This window comes from Dipodomys ordii, unplaced genomic scaffold (genome assembly GCF_000151885.1).
Source record: "Dipodomys ordii isolate 6190 unplaced genomic scaffold, Dord_2.0 Scaffold42, whole genome shotgun sequence".
NCBI lineage: Eukaryota > Metazoa > Chordata > Mammalia > Rodentia > Heteromyidae > Dipodomys > Dipodomys ordii.
The window spans coordinates 3888889-3907946 of NW_012267258.1; the positions used below are offsets into that span (position 1 = coordinate 3888889).

Consider the following 19058-nt stretch of genomic DNA (forward strand, 5'->3'; position numbering starts at 1 on the left):
GCCCAGGCCCAGAGTTCAGGCCCCACGACTGGACCCAAAAAAAAAAAAAAAGAATTAGTGCTGGATTTGTCTTTGAACGTCAGTAATATAATGCTACAAAAGTTATGGTTAAGATGTTGCTACTTATAGAAGTCTGATAAGAAGTTTCAAAGAAGAATTTGGAAATATGGCTATCCAAAGTGATTCAAAACGTCATATGGAGGATCTATGCTATAGTAGGATAAATACTTGCCACAGCATTATTTAAATTAGTTGAGTTTAAAATTTTAATTTCTCAGTTACATTAGTTACATTTCCAGAATTTATTAGCCACATGTGGTTAGTGGTTACTGTACAATACAGATAAAACACATTTCCATGATTACAGAAGTTTCTGTCTGATATTACAGTTATTTAGGTATAAAGTTCTGTTTGGAAAAGAGAAAATGTTAGTGACCATAAAAACTTTAAATGATAAAAACACATGTTGTTTCTTTTCAGTTACAGTTACTAGATTACTAGCATGTGAAGGTGATGGACGGTCATAATAGATGACAGTGATTAATTTATTTTTTAAGTGATTTTTATTTAGTGTTTTCTCATAAACCAAGTATTTTGGACTTAACAAAAAGTTGTTGAAATGTTTAATTTCCTTGAAATTTATTTGTATGCTAAAACAAATGAAAGGGAGACTATAAAGTTAAAATAATGTATAGTCAGGAAGTGGTGCTATGGCTCAAGCGGTAGAGCGCTCGCCTTGAGCTGAAGAGCGCAGGGACAGCGCCCAAGCCCAGAGTTCAAGCCCCATGACCAACCAAAAACAAAAAAATTAGCCAAGAATTTATATTCAATATTTGGGCTGGGAAGATGGCTCAGTGGTAGAACGCTTGCATTGCATGCATGAGGCCCTGGGTTCAATTCTTCAGTACCACATAAGCAGAAAAAAGCTGGAAGAGGTGCTCTAGCTCAAGTGGTAGAGTGCTAGTCTTGAGCTGAAGAGCTGAGGGATAGTGCCCAGGCCCAGAGATCAGGCCCCACGACCAGCCAAAAAAAAAGAAGTAATTTATAGTCAAACCATTTATTTTGTTTGCTTTTGTGTGTGTGTGTGTGTGTGTGTCCGGTAGTGGGGCCTGAACTCTGGGCCTGGGCGCTGTCCCTCAGCTCTTCAGCTCAAGGCTAGCGCTCTACCACTTGAGCCACAGCGCCACTTCCGGCTTTTTTCTTTTTGCTGATGTGGTGCTGAGGAATTGAACCCAGGGCCTCAAGCATGCAAGGCAAGCGCTCTACCACTGAGCCACCTTCCCAGCCCTGTTCAAACAATTTATTAGCTTGCTAAAATTTATTTTGTGTTTGCTATTAAATTTTTGTAATCTTACAGTTGTTTTATGCTGGTGCTTATTATAAAAATGTCACCAAATTACAGGAATCTGATACATACTGTCTTATACTTTTAAAAACCATCATTGGTCCTTTATTAGTTTTTTAAATGTAATATTAGCTAACTCTCACAAATTATCCAATTATTGCTGCTTTTCCTGTTAATTCTTCCCTTTTTCCCCATCTTTTTTTTTTTGGCCAGTCCAGGGGCTTAAACTCAGGGCCTGGGCACTGTCCCTGAACATTTTTTGCTCAAGGCCATTACTCTACCACTTGAACCATTGCTCTACTTTTGTTGTTTGTTTGTTTTTTGGTAATTTATTGGAGATAAGAGTCTTACAGACTTTCTGCCCAGGCTGGCTTTGAATCACAATCCTTAGATCTCAGCCTCTCTGCGTAGCTAGTTACAGGCCTGCGCCTCTGGTACCCAGCTGCCCCAGTTTTCTTATTCAAAAGCAATTTAATAATGTACAGAGAAAGGTGTTTTCTTTTGCTTTATAATAAGTGCCAGATGGTTTATAATATAGAATTGTGTTACAAGTTTCAAGTGACTTACCTTTTCCTGTGTTTTTCTAGCAAAGCTAAATGTTATAGATGTTCTTTTGAGAGTTTCCTAAACTTGTTTATTAAGCTTGCTTGGTTTGCTTGTTTGGTTTTGCTGGTTATTTTGGAGATGGAGTTTAGCTAACTTTTCTTTCCTGATTGGCTTCGAATCACAATCCTCCAGATCTCAGCTTCCTGAAAAGCTAAGATTACATGTGTAAGCCACCAGTATCTGGCTTATTCTTATAGTATTAATTCTTTTAGTTAATTTCTTCTCAGATGCATAGTGGGCAAAAGTTTTGTTTTGTTTTTTTCTATTCTGTAGGCTATCTTTTCATTACAATAATTGTTTCACTTGCTATGCAAATGAAATTTAATAGAATCAAATTCGCCATTTGCCAATTCTTGCTATTATTTCTTAAGTTGTTAGAGTCTGTTCATAATTTTGAGTTGATTTTTGTACAGGGTAAGTGATAGTTCAGCTTTTCCAGGTTTCCCAGCATCATTTGTTACACTCTTCTCCAGTATATTATTTTGGCACCTCAAGACTCATGACTTTTTTCTGTGTAGGTTTATTTCTGGCTCTTCTACTCTATTCCATTGGTCTACATGTCTGGTTTTGTTTTTGTTTGTTTTTCTTTTTGCTAGTTTATGTGCTCTTTGTTACTACTTCTCTGGAGTATTACTTTGAAATCAAGTATTGTAGTATGTCCATCATTGCTCTTTTAGGCTCAGGATAGCTTTGGTTATTCAGAGTCTTTCACTCTTCCATATGAATATTAGAATTACTTGTTTCTATTTCTGGGAGGAATATCGGGTTTTTGATGGGGCAGTCTATTGAATCTGTAGTTACTTGTAGCAATATGGACATTTTTAACAGAATCAAATCTGCTAGTCCATGAACATAGGTAGGGAGTCTTTTTATCTTTTAAAGTCTTCCTTCAGTTTCTTCATTGTTTATATTATAGAGGCCTATCACTTCTTTTGTTAGGTTTATTCCTAGGTATTCTTTTTTTCTAAAAAATGTTATTCTGAATAGGATTATCTTTCTGACTTTTTCTCAAAGACTTCATAGTTATATAGAAAATCTGCTAACTTTTTGAATGCTGATTTTGTGGCAAACTTCTTTGGTGAAAGTATCAAATCTAAGAGTTTCTAGTGGACTCTTGGGTTGTGCATCTGTAGGATTATAGTACTATCACATTTTTATTTATTTTTATTTTTATTTTTTTTTGTTGGTTGTGGGGCTTGAACTCTGAGCCTGGGTGCTGTCCCAGAGCTCTTCAGCTCAAGGCCAGTGCTCTACCACTTGAGCTACAACACCACTTCCAGCTTTTTGGTGGTTAATTGGAGATAAGAGTCTCTTGGACTTTCCTGTCCCAACTGGCTTTGAACCACAGCCTTCAGATCTGAGCCTCCTGAGTAGCTAGGATTACAGGCGTGAACCACCTGTGTTCGGCTCTATCACAGCTTTAGATTGCGAGTTTACTACTTTTGTTTTTATATCTTTTATTTCTTTCTTCCCTTATTGTTCCAACCACTATATTGAATAAGAGTGGAAAGAGTAGACTATCCTTGTTCCTGATTTTTCCCCAATGTATTACAATGTTGGCTATAGGTTTGTCACATAATAGCCTTTATTGTGTTGAGGTATGTTCTTCTGTTCCTATTTTCTTCAGGGTTTTTATCATGAAGGGATTTTGAAATTCTCTCAAGAGGTTTTGTTCTACATCTTTGAAAGGTTATGTGATTTTTGTCCTTTTCTGTTACTAGCTGTTCATATTTATTCTTTTATGCATGTTCAAACATATTTGCATCTATGAAATGAAAATAACATGATAAGTATGATTTTTAAAAATGTATTGTTGAATTTTACAAATAATTTATTGAGGATTTTTTTTATCTTTGTTTATCAAGGAACAATTTCTGTAGTTTTTTTTATTATGTCCTTTTTTTTTTTTTTTTTTTGTCAGTCCTGGGGCCTGAATTCTGGGCCTGGGCACTGTCCTTTAGCTCTTCAGCTCAAGGCTAGTGCTCTACCACTTGAGCCACAGCACACTTCCTGCTTTTTCTGTTTATATGTTGCTGAGGAATTGAACCCAGAGCCTCATGCATGCAAGGCAAGCACTCTACCTTCCCAGACCCACTTACCCAGTTTTTATTTCAGAGTAATATTGACCTTATAGAATGACCTTGGAAGCATTCGTTTCTTTTCTGTTTTATGGAATAGTTTGAGAAACATTACTTTCAGTTTTTCTTTAACAGCCTGGGAAGAATTCATCAATGAGTCAGTCCATTTTTTTAAAAAATAAAGATACTTTTTTATTACTACTTCAATATCTTTATTGTTTATTTCTTTAGGTTGTTTATATTTCTAGTTTCTATGTTGGTAATGTATCCATTTCTTATAGATTTTCCAATAGATTGGAATACAAGTTTTCAAAATGTTCCCTAAGATTCTTTGTATTTCAGTGATGTTATTATAGTATCATTCTCACTTATTTTTATTAATTTGGATCTGCTCTCTTTTTCTTTTGGTTAAATTTGTCAGTCTATATTCTAAATAAAGAGACATAACAAAAAAAAAACCACACACACATACAAAAAAAAGACGTAACATAGGGCAGAGAAAGAGGCTTATTACATGGCACAAATAGCCATGGAAAGACAATACTTAAGTTCATCTTCAGGTGTCTTCAAGGTACTGCTATGAGCTAAAGGTTTTATTTATTCTATTTTTTTTTGTCAGTCATGGGGCTTGAATTCAGAGCCTGAGCGCTGTCCCTTGAGGTCTTTTGCTCAAGGCTATTGGTCTATCACTCTGAGCTACAGCCCTACTTCTGGTTTTCTGGTGGTTAATTGGAGATAAGAATCTCATGGACTTTCCTTTCCTGCCAGGGCTGGCTTCTGAACTTCAAACCACAGATCCCAGTCTCCAGAGTAGTCAGGATTACAGGTATGAGCCACCAATGCCTGGCTGAGCAAAAGGTTTTAAATAACAAAGAACTGAAACCAGAAGGAGAGGATATATATAACTATTAAACAGTCCTGGTCAAAGTATTTTTCCAGTGAAAAGAATCATAGTCCTAGTTTTGGTAGGGGTTCTGGGAGATTGTTACAAGAGTCATTTTTGCTTGGCAGATTGTTGTGATGAGGTTCTATTGTTCCTTAGAGATATCTTAGTCCCATATCATAAACATGTTATTGATTATAGCTAGAGGTGTGGTTCAGTGGTAAGGGCACCTGCCTAGCAAGTATTAAGGCCTGAGTTCAAACCCCAGTGCTGTAAACAAACAAAAACAAAACCAAGGGCTGGGAATGTGACTTAGTGGTAGAATGCTTGCCTAGCATGCATGAAGCCCTGGGTTTGATTCCTTAGTACCATATAAACAGAAAAAGCCAGAAGTGGCACTGTGGCTTAAGTGGCAGAGTGCTCTCCTTGAGCAAAAGAAGCTCAGGGACAGTGCCCCGGCCCTGAGTTCAAGTCCCCGGACTGGCAAAAAAAAAACACATCAAAACAAAGATGTTATTGATTAGTACTGTCTTTCCCTGTAACCCAAGATGATTGGCTTAGAGCAAAGCCAAATATAAAAAAGTTAGCAATGCCAAGCTTTTCTCCTGCTCCTCTTCCTCCAAGAAAGAAATGAATGCTTTTTTATCAAAAAATAAGCTCCTAAGCACCTTTTATTATATAATTTCTATCTGGAAATTGCCTTTTTAATATTATTTTTGTGCTGTCAAAATACTATGAACGATTGCTAGAAAAGGAGACCATCATCATTTGGATATTAATGTCTAAGGCATAAGATAATGGGGTTTAGGTCAATTCTTCTACCTAACGTTCAGTTATTTCTTCCTTATTCAAATGTTCAATTCTCATAGGAAATTGTCAGCCTCACTGTTTTTATTGTCGGTCTTGGGGCTTGAACTCTGGGCCTGAACGCTGTCCCTCAGCTCTTCAGCTCAAGGCAAGTGCTCTACCACTTGAGCTACAGCACCACTTCCGGTTTTCTAGTGGTTTATTGGAGATAAGAGTTTCATGGACTTTCCTGCCCAGGCTGGCTTTGAACCGTGATCCTCAGATCTCAGCCTTCCAAGTAGCTAGGATTACAGATGTTAGCCACCAGCTCCTGGCTAGCTTCACTGTTTAAAGGTATTCTAGAGGCAGGCACAGTGGCTTCTGCCTGTAACCCTGCTACTCAGGAGGCTGAGATCTGAGGATTGTGGTTTGAAGCCAGCTGAGCAGGAAAGTTTGGGAGACTCTTTAATTAAGCACAAAAAAAGAAAAAAAGAAAAAAAATGGAAAAAGTTGGAGGTGAAGTTGTGGCTCAAGTAGTAGAGTGCTAGCCTTGACCAAAAAAGCTGAGGGAGAGTGCTCAAGCCTGATGAGTTCAAGCCCCAGAACTGGCACCAAAAATAAATAAAATATTCTAGTAGATGTATTTAATATTATGCTGAATATGTAGTTATGAATGTTGTAGCAACAACAGAAGATTCAAGAAGAAAATACTTAGTATCATTTTCCCTTTGAGTTACTTCTTTCTGATTTTCTTTTTCTTAAATAGTACTGAGAATCAAACTCAGAGCCTGGTGTTTGATAGGCAAGTGCTTTACCACTGAAATGTATTCCCAGCTCATTCTACTTTTAACAAACAGTTGTCATTAAACAACATAACATACTTATATACATATTGAAAGGTCACAGTCTAAGATGTTTCTAACAGTAGCATAATGTTTGAAATTATTTTGTGAAGACTGATTGTATTATTTAGGATGTGAGATTTTAAAAGACAGCTCCTTACTTCAGGGATCTGTGTAGATGCTTTACAAGAGCACAAGTCCTTATGCAATCTGCTTCTGTGCTAAGGGAGCTTGTTTCTTTTCTACTTCTCTTCATTCATACTGGCTTACCACTTGAACACATTGAGCACAAAGAGCTTTGCATTTGTTAACTATCTGTCTGGAATACTCATTTATTTCTAAGAAAGGGTGCATATTTTCTTTCTAATGTGGAAGTTAAATCTAACTTCTGTTTAAAAAATAAACATAGATGAAAGCACATACAGGATCCTACACATATATACATGATGAAACTGGCTAAAGTATGATATAAGAATGGATGGGTTTTCATGATACAACTCCTTGGACCAATTAATAGACAGTTTAACAAAATGAGCATCAAGGAGCTGAAAACATGCCTTCTCTGAAGGGTGTGGTTGTGCGTGAATGGAGAGAATAGTAAGTGAGTACACTGATGCTCCTCAGTGTACATACATGAAAATGGAATTTGAAAAGTTTAGGAAATGAGTGAGGATGGGATCGATGGGAAGGGAAAGAATTATTGAAGGGGTGACACTGATCAAAATGCATTGTACGGATAAGTGGACATGTTAAATTGAAACTGCTATTTGAAGATAATAAAAATTGCAGATCTCATAGGCATTAGGACTTAAGGGATTTGTTTGAATTCATATTTAGAAGTCCTCAAATGTTTTATTTCTAGAACTTACCGTTTAGAGAGGTGAAGCACCTTTTTTTCTGCAAAGGGTAGAAATGATCAACATAAGCTAATAGGCCTTGGGAAGCTGAGAAGCAGTATTTATTTCTGTCCCATCATGTACCAAACAATATGTGGCTCTTACAAAGCTTGAGTCAGATATTCCCTACCTTTAAAATTATTGCTTTCTGACCTCTTGGTTTCTCTGTGCTATTATTTAAAAATATACTTCATAATTTTCTATAACATACTATCTAGATTTACTGTGTGTGTGTGTGTGTGTGTGTGTGTGTGTGTGTGTGTGTGTGTGTGTGTGTGTGTGTGTGTGTGCGTGTGCATGTGTGCATGTGTGTGTGTGCGCACGTGTGCGAGTTCTGGAGATTGAACTCAGACCTGTATACTGTCCCTGAGCTTTTTTACTCAAAGCTAGCACTGTACTACTTGAGCCATAGCTCCATTTCTAGTTCTTTTGGTGTTTTTAATGGGAGATAAGAGTTTCATAGACTTTCCTGCTTGGGCTTTGAACCACAATCCTTAGATCTCAGCTTCCTGAATAGCTAGAATTAAAGGCATGAGCCACTGGCACCCAGCTAGGGATTTATTATACTCAACCTCTTTTATATACATTTACTAACTTCCTAGAATATCTTCAGTGTACCTTTTTTTTCCCCCCTCTAGTACTAGGGTTTGAACTCAGATCCTCCTGCTTCCTAGACAGATGCACTACCACTTCAGCCATGCCCCTAGTCTAAGAAAAAGCATATTTCTTTATCTTTAGGACTGCTGGACTTTTAGTAGTTTTTAGTATCCTATCTAGATGCTCATTTGAGAAATACTTGCCTCATCAGATGTATTTAAGACTTTTTTTTTTAACTTTATAGACAGTTCAAGAAGAAGAAAGAGAGATCTACAGACAGCTTCTACAGATGGTAACAGGGAAACAGTTCTCCGTAGCTAAACCTACCACACATTTTCCTTTACACCTGTGAGTCTTAAAAGCATCTTTCAAATAAGTTTAATTTTGTAATTTGTTATTTGATATTGAATTAACTGCTTCTCTTCTTAGGTCTCGATGTCTTAGTTCCAGTAAGAATACATTGAAAGACTCACTGTTTAAAAATGGAAATTCTTGTGCATCTTATATCATTGGCTCTGATACTTCATCATCTGGATCTGCCAGCATTTTAACTCCCCAAGAACAGCTGTCCCACAGTGCATATTCCCTATCGTCATATACCCCAGATGTTGCATTTAAATCCAAAGATTCTGATCCTGGCCATCAACCTCCTGGTGATCAACCCTCAATTCTGCATCAGTCAGATAACTTACCCGCATCAAATACACAATCTGAAGGTAAAGAGGAGATCATTTATTTTTAAACCTAACAACCAATGAACTATCTATTGGATCGATTACAGGCAACACTGTAATATATATACATAATATAATATTAGTTAACACATAAGAAACTAAAATATAGGTAATTCAGTTACCCATGCTATAAGAAAATAAAAAACTACAAATAAGATTCTTTTTTCTTTTCCTCCCTTCTTTTTCTTTCCTAACATGCAGATAACTTCATGTAATGCTTTATTTTTACTAAAAAAAAAATGTGTTGTATGACAGAAACATACATTTTATGGGAAATACGAGGATCCTAGATGGGAACAAATATACCACTTTGCACTGTTTAATTACATTTATTTTACCACTTAATAGTCAATCATAGCACTCTATTTTTTTTCTTTTCTTTTTTTTTTTTGGGTCCGGTCGTGGGGCCTGAACTGTGGGCCTGGACGCTGTCCCTCAGCTCTTCAGCTCTAAGCTAGAGCTCTACCACTTGAGCCACAGCGCCATTTCCGGCTTTTTTCTTTTTGCTTATGTGGTGCTGAGGAATCGAACCCAGGGCCTTATGCATGCAAGGCAAGCGCTGTACCACTGAGCCACCTTCCCAGCCCCAATCATAGCACTCTAGGAGGATGATTCCTGTCTTTCATTAGTATTTTACACAGAAAATAAATGATAGGATGATAAAATTTCTACCTTTTGGACTTCACCTATAGTGCCTTTTTTCTCTTTTTTCCTCCTTTTTCCCTCATTTCATCTAATTCAGTTTTATAAAACATCATGGTCTAAAGGCTTTTAAGAAATCTCAGCACATTTTTATTCCCAGAACCAGGAAGTGGAAGCACAAGGAGCAAGCACAGCACAGGAATAGATGCTAACGGACACATACAATGCAAAGTTCAGGAACTTAAAGCATCTAGGAAATATAACTTGAAAGAATTTATTAATGAAATGTTTTTATATTTCTTTGTTAGGGTCAGACTCCGTGATTTTACTCAAAGTGAAAGACTCTCAGACTCTAATTCCCAGGTAAACTGAGGGGGAAAAAAGTCTTTTTTTTTTTAAATTTTGGTCTAGTCTTGGTGCTGAACTCAGAGCCTGGGTACTGTCCCTGAGCTTTAGTGCTCAAGGATGGTGCTCTACTGCTTGAGCCTCAGGCTCTGCTTCTGGATTTTTGGTGGTTAATTGGAGATAAGAGTCTTACGACTTTGCTGCCCAGGCTGGCTTCAAACCTCAGTCCTCAGATCTCAATCCTCAGGCTTCAACCACTGCCGCCCAGCTGTTATATGGTTTTTAGAGTCAGATTTAGTTTTTGATATTGGCTCTTTCAGGCTTCATGTGTTTTGGAGAAGTTATTGTTCTGAATCTGTTTGATTACAATAAAATGCTAATATTAATACCTTACTGTCGTGAAGAATAATTTGCAGTAAAGTACTTAGAAAAATGTTTTGCAAGTATTCAAAACTAGTAATTCTTTTTTGGAAGAAATTGATCTTAGATGAAAGAGTTCATCTGTGGCTCTGTTTGAAAATCTGCCTTTCCTTTACATAAGATTTCTCCTAATGATGACTCAAGAATAACACGGATCTGGGTTCCACTGGCTAGCTGCTGTCATGCGGCTGAGGTTTGGAGGATTGTAGTCAAATGAAGCTAGCCCAGGCAGAAAAGTCCTTGAGACTTTATCTCTAAAAACCCCTTAGTTTGGGGTTTGCAAAGAAAGTTGAGAAAAACAAAAAGCTTTAGGACAATTGCCATGCCTTGTGACTCTATTATTCACTTGGGTTGTCCACAAGAGCCACATGAATGGGACTGACCTCTGGAATAGAGTCGTGTTGTTTCTGTACTTTGGCTCATAGGCTTATTAGTAAGTTGATATGGGGAACGTTAGTATCTGCTATCATTTGGTTGGATATAGTATTTTGGTAGGGAATTTTTGCCAATACCAGGGCTTGAACTCACTTGCTCACTTGCTTGCTCACAGCTCACACTCTTGCACTTGGGCAATACTTCGAACCCTGCTTTTTGCTAATTAATTGGAGGTTTGAGGACTTTTCTGCCCAGGCTGACTTCATACTGAGTTCCTCTAAGATCTCAGGCTCCTGAGTAGCTAGGATCACTGGTGGAGCCATTGGTTCCTGGCCTTGAATATATATATATATATTTTTTTTCTTTCTTTTTTTTAAATTGTGAAAATACTATACAGAGGGATTACAATTGCATGGGCAAGATAATGAGTACATTTCTTATCAAGCATTGTAGTCTCCTTTGTTTCTCCTTCCCATCCCTTCCCATCCTCCCTCCGCCTTCCCCCTATCCCCCCCCACCAAAGTTGTAAAGTTCGTTTTTGACATAAGGACTTGTACATCTCATTGTTGCAGTGGGTCCACCCGTATCCCTATTTAAACAATTTGTTTTTTCCCTTCCCCTCCACAAATTATACCAACATCAAATACAGTGAAAGCAGGGGTTATACTGTGGGGGAGGGACATACAAAGCAACAAAGAAATCATCTTATAAATGTGTTAGAAACAATCGCATGAAAGAAAAAAAACATTTGAATACATATCTTAGGGTTCATTTCCCTTACATCAACTTATCTGACCTTTTCTGCTTGACTCAGACATATACTAGCCCGGCCTTGAATATTTTGACTCAGACTGACAAAGACTCTTTAAGAATCCCTAAGATTTCATTAAGTCAGTGTGAACCAGTTGGGAAGAGTAATTTTCTGGCTTAATGTATTATCTTCATAATGATGTGCTCTTTCAAATAATGCCATTCTTTCATGCACACAGGAAACTATTCTAGACAATTTTTCAGTTGAGCTTTGGGTCATTTTTTTTACTTATATATCTATATTTGATTCATATTTCTGTTTTTTCATTCTCAATTACAATTTATTTGTGTCAGTTAGGTACCTTTTATTCTATACTTGTAAAATAGTCTTAATAGTAAAATAGTCTTAGTATTTAATAGTATTTGAACTATTTAAATGACTGCTTTTGTTGGTAAAAATATTTGAATTTTTTTCTAAGCCTTCTGTTCATTTTTCTTTTTCTACCTACAGTCCTACCTTATTCCAGGCAGAGCTGTGGATCAAAGAACTGTAAGTTATTGTTTTTGGTATTTTTTTCCTTCTCAGTAACTTTATTTTTCAGTTAGAAGAACTCAAGCAATTAATTATATTTATTCTGTTGTTATAAGAGTAAAAATTCTATTTGTACTTTTAAGTTGTTGAGTTTTAAAAATTCTCTTAACGGGGCTGGGAAGGTGGCTCAGTGGTAGAGTGCTTGCCCTGCATGCATGAGGCCCTGGTTTGATTCCTCAGCACCACTAAGCAAAAAAAGCCGGAAGTGGTGCTGTGGCTCAAGTGGTAGAGCTCTAACCAGCTGAAGAGCTGAAGGACAATGCCCAGGCCCAGAGTTCAGGCCCTACGACTGATTTAAAAAAAAAATTCTCTTAAGGTTGGGATATTTTTATTTTCATGTACATTAAGCCTGTAACAGTTGTTGAAGCTAAAATGAATTAATAAATACCTTTATTATGACAATTGGAAAAACTAACTTATTGAATAATTTTGGAAATCTCTTTAAGAAATCTCTTTAAGCATTTCCCCCAGTTGCATGAACTTCCAGTTTTCCAAATCTGGACTTAGTAACTTTGAAAAAATGAACTATCAAAAATGAAGTATGGGGGTGGTATAAAAAATTAAAACAAAAATGTAGTATATTGGGCTGGGAAGGTGGCTCAGTGGTAGAGTGCTTAACTTGCATGCATGAGGCCCTAGGTTCGATTCCTCAGCACCACATAAGCAGAAAAAGCCAGAAGTGGTGCTGTAGCTCAAGTGGTAGAGCACTACCTGAAGAGCTGAGGGACAGCGCCCAGGCCCTGCAAAAAAAAATACCGTATATTAATTAGAAACTTGTTAGTATCTTACTATCTTCTTTGAGATCAATTCCATTTGGGGATTACCATCATGAAGTTTCACTTTTTTTTTTTTTTTTTTTGGTCCGGTCATGGGGCCTGAACTCTGGGCCTGGGCGCTGTCCCTCAGCTCTTCAGCTCAAGGCTAGCACTCTACCACTTGAGCCACAGCACCACTTCCGGCTTTTTTCTTTTTGCTTATGTGGTGCTGAAGAATCGAACCCAGGGCCTCAGGCATGCAAGGCAAGCACTCTACCACTGAGCCAACTTCCCAGCCCGAAGTTTCACTTTTTACCATAATTAGAATAACGTTTACCAAATAAAAGGAATGATCATTCAGGAAGCTGAGATCTGGAGATAATGGTTTAAAGGTAGTCCTGGCTGACTTACCTCCACTTAACCAGCAGAAAGCCAGAAGTAGAAGTGTGGCTCAAATAGTAAAAAGCCAGCTGTGAGGAGGAAAATCTGAGTGAGAGCTTGAGGCTCTACATTCAAGCACCCTAACCATCCCTCATTAAAGAACAAAAGGTGACAAATTCCTATAAAACTAGTCTGTACGTACTGAACAACCCATTTATATAGATAATCATTTCACTTAAAATGATATAGTAATTTTAGCAGCATCATATTGTTTTACTGTTTTAAAATGTAATTGTGGTAAGATATAAGTTACTGTAAGGATTTTGAACTTTCTACATGAGAGTTCTTTATATTTAATATTCACTGTACAGAAATAATGTAATTGGGGGCTGGGAAGGTGGCTCAGTGGTACAGCGCTTGCCTTGCATGCATGAGGCCCTGGGTTTGATTCCTCAGCACCACATAAGCAAAAAGAAAAAAACTGGAAGTGGCACTGTGGCTCCAGTGGTAGAGTGCTAGCCTTGAGCTGAAGAGCTGAGGGACAGTGTACCAAGGCCCAGAGTTCAGGCCCCAAGACCGGACCCAAAAAAAAAAAAAAAAAGAAAAAGAAATATGTGACTAATGAGAAAAGGGCAGTCTGTATTTATGTTACTTTTCATTTTCTAGAACTAGTGTTTATGATTCTCGAGCACGGGAAAGATTTCGCCAGATTGAAGAGCAGAAAGCACTAGCCTTACAGCTGCAAAACCAGGTAAAAAAATTGAGTAAGATTATAAAATTTTGGAACATTATCTGGATTTGAATAGTTGCTGTTTTGATTGCAAGAGTGTATAGTATCATAGTATTTTATGATAAGTCTTTCCAGATAGAACTGCTCAGTTTACATTATTCAAATAGTGGGTTTCTTTATCCTACTTATTCTGAAGTTCTCTCTGTAGAGATTACAGGAACTAGAACATTCAGTACATGATTCAATAGAACTGCATCTTCGTGTACCTCTTGAAAAGGAGATCCCTGTTACAATCGCACAAGAAACAGAAAAAAAAAGTCATAAATTAACTGATAGTGAAGATGATTTTCCTGAAATTACAGAGGTAAAGTACATGCTATAAATTCCTATGTTAGCAAATCTTGTTTAGAAAGAATGTGTGGGAAATTTTCATACATAAAGTAACAGAATGTTTGGTATTTAGATTTTATTATATACTTCTGTCTATGCATTACATACCAATTTTCACTATATTTTTTTTTATTTTTGTTGGTTGTGGGGCCTGAACTCTAGACCTGGGCATTGTCTCTCAGCTCTTCAGCTTAAGGCTAGTGCTCTACCACTTGAGCCACAGTGCCACTTACAGCTTTTTCTGCATATGTGGTGCTGAGAAATTGAACCTAGGGCCTAATGCATGCATGGCAAGCACTCTACCACTGAGCCACCTTCCCTTCACTATATTTTAAAAGTTTATTGAATGTCCGGGTGCCAGTGGCTCATGTCTGTAATCCTAGCTACCCATGAGTCAGAGATCTTAGGTTTGAAACTAGCCTGGGTAGGGAAGTCCATGAGACTCTTATCTCTAGTTAACCATGAGAAAGCCAGAAGTGGCACAGTGGCTCAGAGTGGTAGAGTGCTAGTGAAAAGGCTCAAGGACAGAACCCAGGCCCTGAGATCAAACCCATGACCTATTTTTAAAAAACGTGTTTTGAAAATTTCTGGAAAAATTATAAGTGGCCTTAAACTGCCTCGAAAAAGCATTTGATAAATTTATATTTCATTTCATGTGCATTTTTATTTAAGGCAGGTGAATTTAAATTTTGGTGCTTGTACTGAGGATTTGAATTCAGGGCCTGGGTGCTCTTCCTTAGATTTTTTCCTCAAAGCTAGTGCTCTTGAGTCTACTTGAGTCACAGTTCTACTTTTGGCTTTTTGGGTTTTGCATTTTGGTGGTGATTAATTGGATATAAGAGTCTCACAGACTCCTGCTTGAGCAGTCTCCTCATTAGCTAGGATTGCAGGTGGGAGTCAATGGTATCTAGCCTGTAAGTTTTTTATTCTGAGCATCAAACCTGGGGACTGATTTGTTTTACTCACATGTACAGTAATTTGATAACCAAATTGTAAGCTGAATTGAACTGTGTCTCTTTTAAGTAATGAAAACCCAGTGTGGAAAATTTGGGAACTACAAAGAAGTCTGTGCATTTGAACAATCTGTTCCTTAATTCATACTCTAGAATATAGCTCATTGGTAAAGTACTTCCATGTATGTGCAAGGGTCTGGGCCCTGGCTTTAATAAAAAAGTAGTTGAGGCTGGTGAGTATAACACAGTTTATAGTTGTTCCAATTGTATATTTATATTTTTAAAAATTATTTTTGTCCATTTGTGGGGCTTGAACTCAGAGCGTGGGCACTGTCCCTGGTCCTCTTTGTGTTCAAGGCTAACACTCTACAACTTGAGCCACAGCACCACTTCCTGTTTTTGAGTGATTAATTGGAAATAAGAGTCTCATGGGGTCTTTTCTGCTGGGCTGGCTTCAAACTGTGATCCTCAAATCTTAGCCTCCTGAGTAGCTAGGATTGCAGGCATGAGCCAAAGGCGCCTGGCATATGTTTACATTTTTTAAAAGTAAAATCTTTTCTAAGAAAATAGTATCTTAAAAAACTACCCTTTATTCCATTATTACCTTCTATGAAAAATTAATTGTAAGTTGACAAGCAGTTGATTAATGATAAATATAGTCTGGAGATTGGTGGTTTGTCTGAAGCCATGTGGTTTAATTTTTGTCATCTTTTGTTTTCTTAGGAAATGGAGAAAGAAATAAAGAGTGTGTTTCGTAATGGGAACCAAGATGAAGTTCTCAGTGAAGCATTCCGTTTAACCATTACACGCAAAGATATTCAAACTCTAAACCATTTGAATTGGCTCAATGATGAGGTACTCTTGAACTTACTTTTGTATACAAGTAGTAGTTGAACATCAAATGGAAACTAAGGGTGCTAGTTCACTGTTTCTGAAAACATAGTCCTTAGATGATCTGCATCAGAATCACCACTTTAAGTTTCTTTTCTTGTAAGTATGAGGAAAGATAGTAGATATACACATTTTCTAATCCATATTTCAGGGGATTTTTTTTTTTTTGTCGGTCTTGGAGGCTGAACTCTGGGCCTGGGCGCTGTCCCTCCGCTCTTCAGCTCAAGGCTAGCACCCTACCACTTGAGCCACAGCACTACTTCCAGCTTTTTTCTGCTTATATGGTGCTGAGGAATCAAACCCAGGGCCTCAGGCATGCGAGGCAAGCACTCTACCACTGAACCAACTTCAGGTGATTTTTATGTACTATAAAGTATAGAATTATTGGATTCAGTTTTTGTTTCATTAAGGCTTTGAGCATTGAAGGGAAGAGAAAGCACATTGACATTCATCTTCTTTTTAAAGCATCTGCCTTGCAGTTCCTATCTTTATTTAATAGCCGACTGTCTTGTAACATGGAGGAATACTTTAGGGGTTTTATACAGGAATTCAGTTTTTCTATTTCCCATTCTATGTCTGCTTGCATTGTAAGTGATAAATTTCTCAATATAGTCTTTATCATGATATTTTTATTATTTTTTTTATCACTCCTGGGGCCTGAACTCAAGACCTGGGCACTATCCCTGAGCTCTTTTTCTCAAGGCTTACATTGTATCACTTTGCTACAGCTCCACTTCCAGTTTTCTAGGGTTAATTGGAGATAAGTCTCATGGATTTTCCTGCCTGAGCTGGCTTTGAACTGTGATCCTCAGATCTCAGCCTCCTCAGTAGCTAGGATTATAGGCATGAGCCACCAGCACCTCCTAATATCAATTAAGTATATTAATTACAGTATGATTTTTAAACTGACCAATCTTATTTCTAAACCTATAAAAGCCTGTATGTCAGAAGTTTTATGTCAGAAGGATGTTCTCACCATAAAGCAGAGAATGAAGAGTTATTTTAAATGTTTATATGTTCTACTCTTGTAAATAGGTATCCTGGGAAATAGATATTATAGTTTAACATCTCTATTCTATAGATAAAAAGAAAAAGGTTAAGAAATTTACAAGATATTATAACTAGTAAGTAGCACAGCCAAGATTCTAATCCAAGCATTGGGTCTTATCTACTGTACCAGGCTGTTCTAGAATCTTAAATTTGATCCATAATGGGATCAAGTATATAGAATGAAAGAGTCTTACATTATGTTCAAGATGTTGATTTTTTTTTTCTGGGGCTCCTATTGTTGGTACTATTGGTCAGTTTATAAGAAAATTTCAGGAGCTAAAGAATGATAAGGAATATCTGTTTTGGTACTATGGTGGCGGGGGGGGGGAGTTTTATTTAGCACCTCAGATATTATAACATTGGTTCAAATAATAGGGGAGGCTCATCAAATCAAGGAGGAAAATGAAAATAAAGAATAAACAAAAATGTCCATTAATAAGGTATTTTTGATCTTTAGTCATTTGCTATTTTTTTTTGCCGGCCACTGCTGGAGAGAAAGTTATTTTAAAGAGATTGAAGCTTGCTTGTTGTAAAGCAGGGAAAACCTTCTAGAGGGCAGGAGTGAGTAGGATATTAGCTGAGTTCTTGCACTTCACTGTGAATTCCACCTCAGTAAGAACCCTTAACAGAGGCAGTATTCATCAAAACATAGTATTTTCTATTCCATGAACCCATCACTGGATGTTTAGCAAGCAAAGTTTTAATGGAAATTATTTAGAGGAGTTGGGGAAACTAAAGATTTCTTGTCTACTTTATTCTTCCCACACATACTTACAACTTTGTAGAGAGTGCTTTTCTTCAGATTTCAGAATGTTAACCTTGAAAGTAGTGCTAATTCATGTTCAGTAATGATGAGAACAATTTTAAAAAGCACCATTTAAAAAGAATCATGCAGGGGCTGGGAAGGTGGCTCAGTGGTAGAGCACTTGCCTTGCATGCCTGAGGCCCTGGGTTCGATTCCTCAGCACCACATAAGCAAAAAGAAAAAAGAAGTGGCACTGTGGCTCAAGCAGTAGAGTGCTTGCCTTGAGCTGAAGAGCTAGGGATAGTGACCAAGCCCAGAGTTCAAGCCCCTTGATTGACAAAAAAAAAAAAGAATTACGCTTGTTAGGCTTTCAAAGTTATTGCCTTTGAGAAGTCAAGATTCTGATGAAATATTATGTAGCCTTAAATTTTGCTACATATTGGAAATATCATTCTGACTGATGGGACTGAAGAGCAATGGAAATGTTCTTTATCTTTTGATATTTCTAAAAGACAGTTGACTAACAGAACTAAGCATACTGTAGGACTGTAATGTGGAAGTAAAATACTTGAAATGCATAAAGAAGACAAAGAAAGCATTGCTAGTCATTGTAAAAGTACATAATTCTCTTTCTCAGTTGTGAATGCTGTCTTTTTTTTTTTTTTGAGGCCTGAACTCTGGGCCTAGGCACTGTCCCTCAGCTCTTCAGCTGAAGGCTAGCACTCTACCACTTGAGCGTCAGCCCCACTTCAGGCTTTTTCTGCTTATGTGGTGCTGAGGAATTGAACCCAGGGCCTCATGCATGCAAGGCAAGCACTCTACCACTGAGCCACCGTCCTAGCGCCGAATGCTCTTTTATAAGTAGTTTATCCTCTTTTAAATTCTATTATTTCTTCAAATAAATATTACTACTTTTTGTATATCCTGTCAATTTCATAGGCTGTATTTAAATTTTAAGTAATACAGTAAACAGCAGCAACAACAAAACCCAACATAAAACTCAAAATGTTCAGTATCCAATCAAAAGTTATTAAGCACTGTATAGTTAACACATGTTAATAAAAACATTTTTAATGACTATACATATGAAGAGGAAGGAAAATTCACCTTATGAGAAAAATCATACCACTTAAAAATACAAGTACCTTAATCAAAACAAACTAAGCAACTCAATGGCAGGAGGGAGGGAGGGACGGATGGAGGGAGGGATCGGGAAAGAGGGAACAGCTGACACTAAGCAAAAGGAAAGAAATTACATATCAGGGCTGGGAA

The 19058-nt window shown here is 37.3% G+C and overlaps 1 protein-coding gene across 3 annotated transcripts in view; it reads left to right on the forward strand.

Annotated features, from left to right (window-relative positions):
- Senp1 (SUMO1/sentrin specific peptidase 1) overlaps positions 1–19058 on the forward strand; it is a 56410-nt gene that overhangs the window by 21485 nt on the left and 15867 nt on the right. For all 3 annotated transcript variants that reach the window (XM_013018863.1, XM_013018861.1, XM_013018862.1), the window contains 7 exons: positions 8278–8381; positions 8463–8749; positions 9718–9772; positions 11811–11849; positions 13694–13778; positions 13966–14121; positions 15824–15955. In XM_013018863.1, the coding sequence (XP_012874317.1) occupies positions 8278–8381; positions 8463–8749; positions 9718–9772; positions 11811–11849; positions 13694–13778; positions 13966–14121; positions 15824–15955 (858 nt within the window). The remainder of the gene's footprint in view (positions 1–8277; positions 8382–8462; positions 8750–9717; positions 9773–11810; positions 11850–13693; positions 13779–13965; positions 14122–15823; positions 15956–19058) is intronic.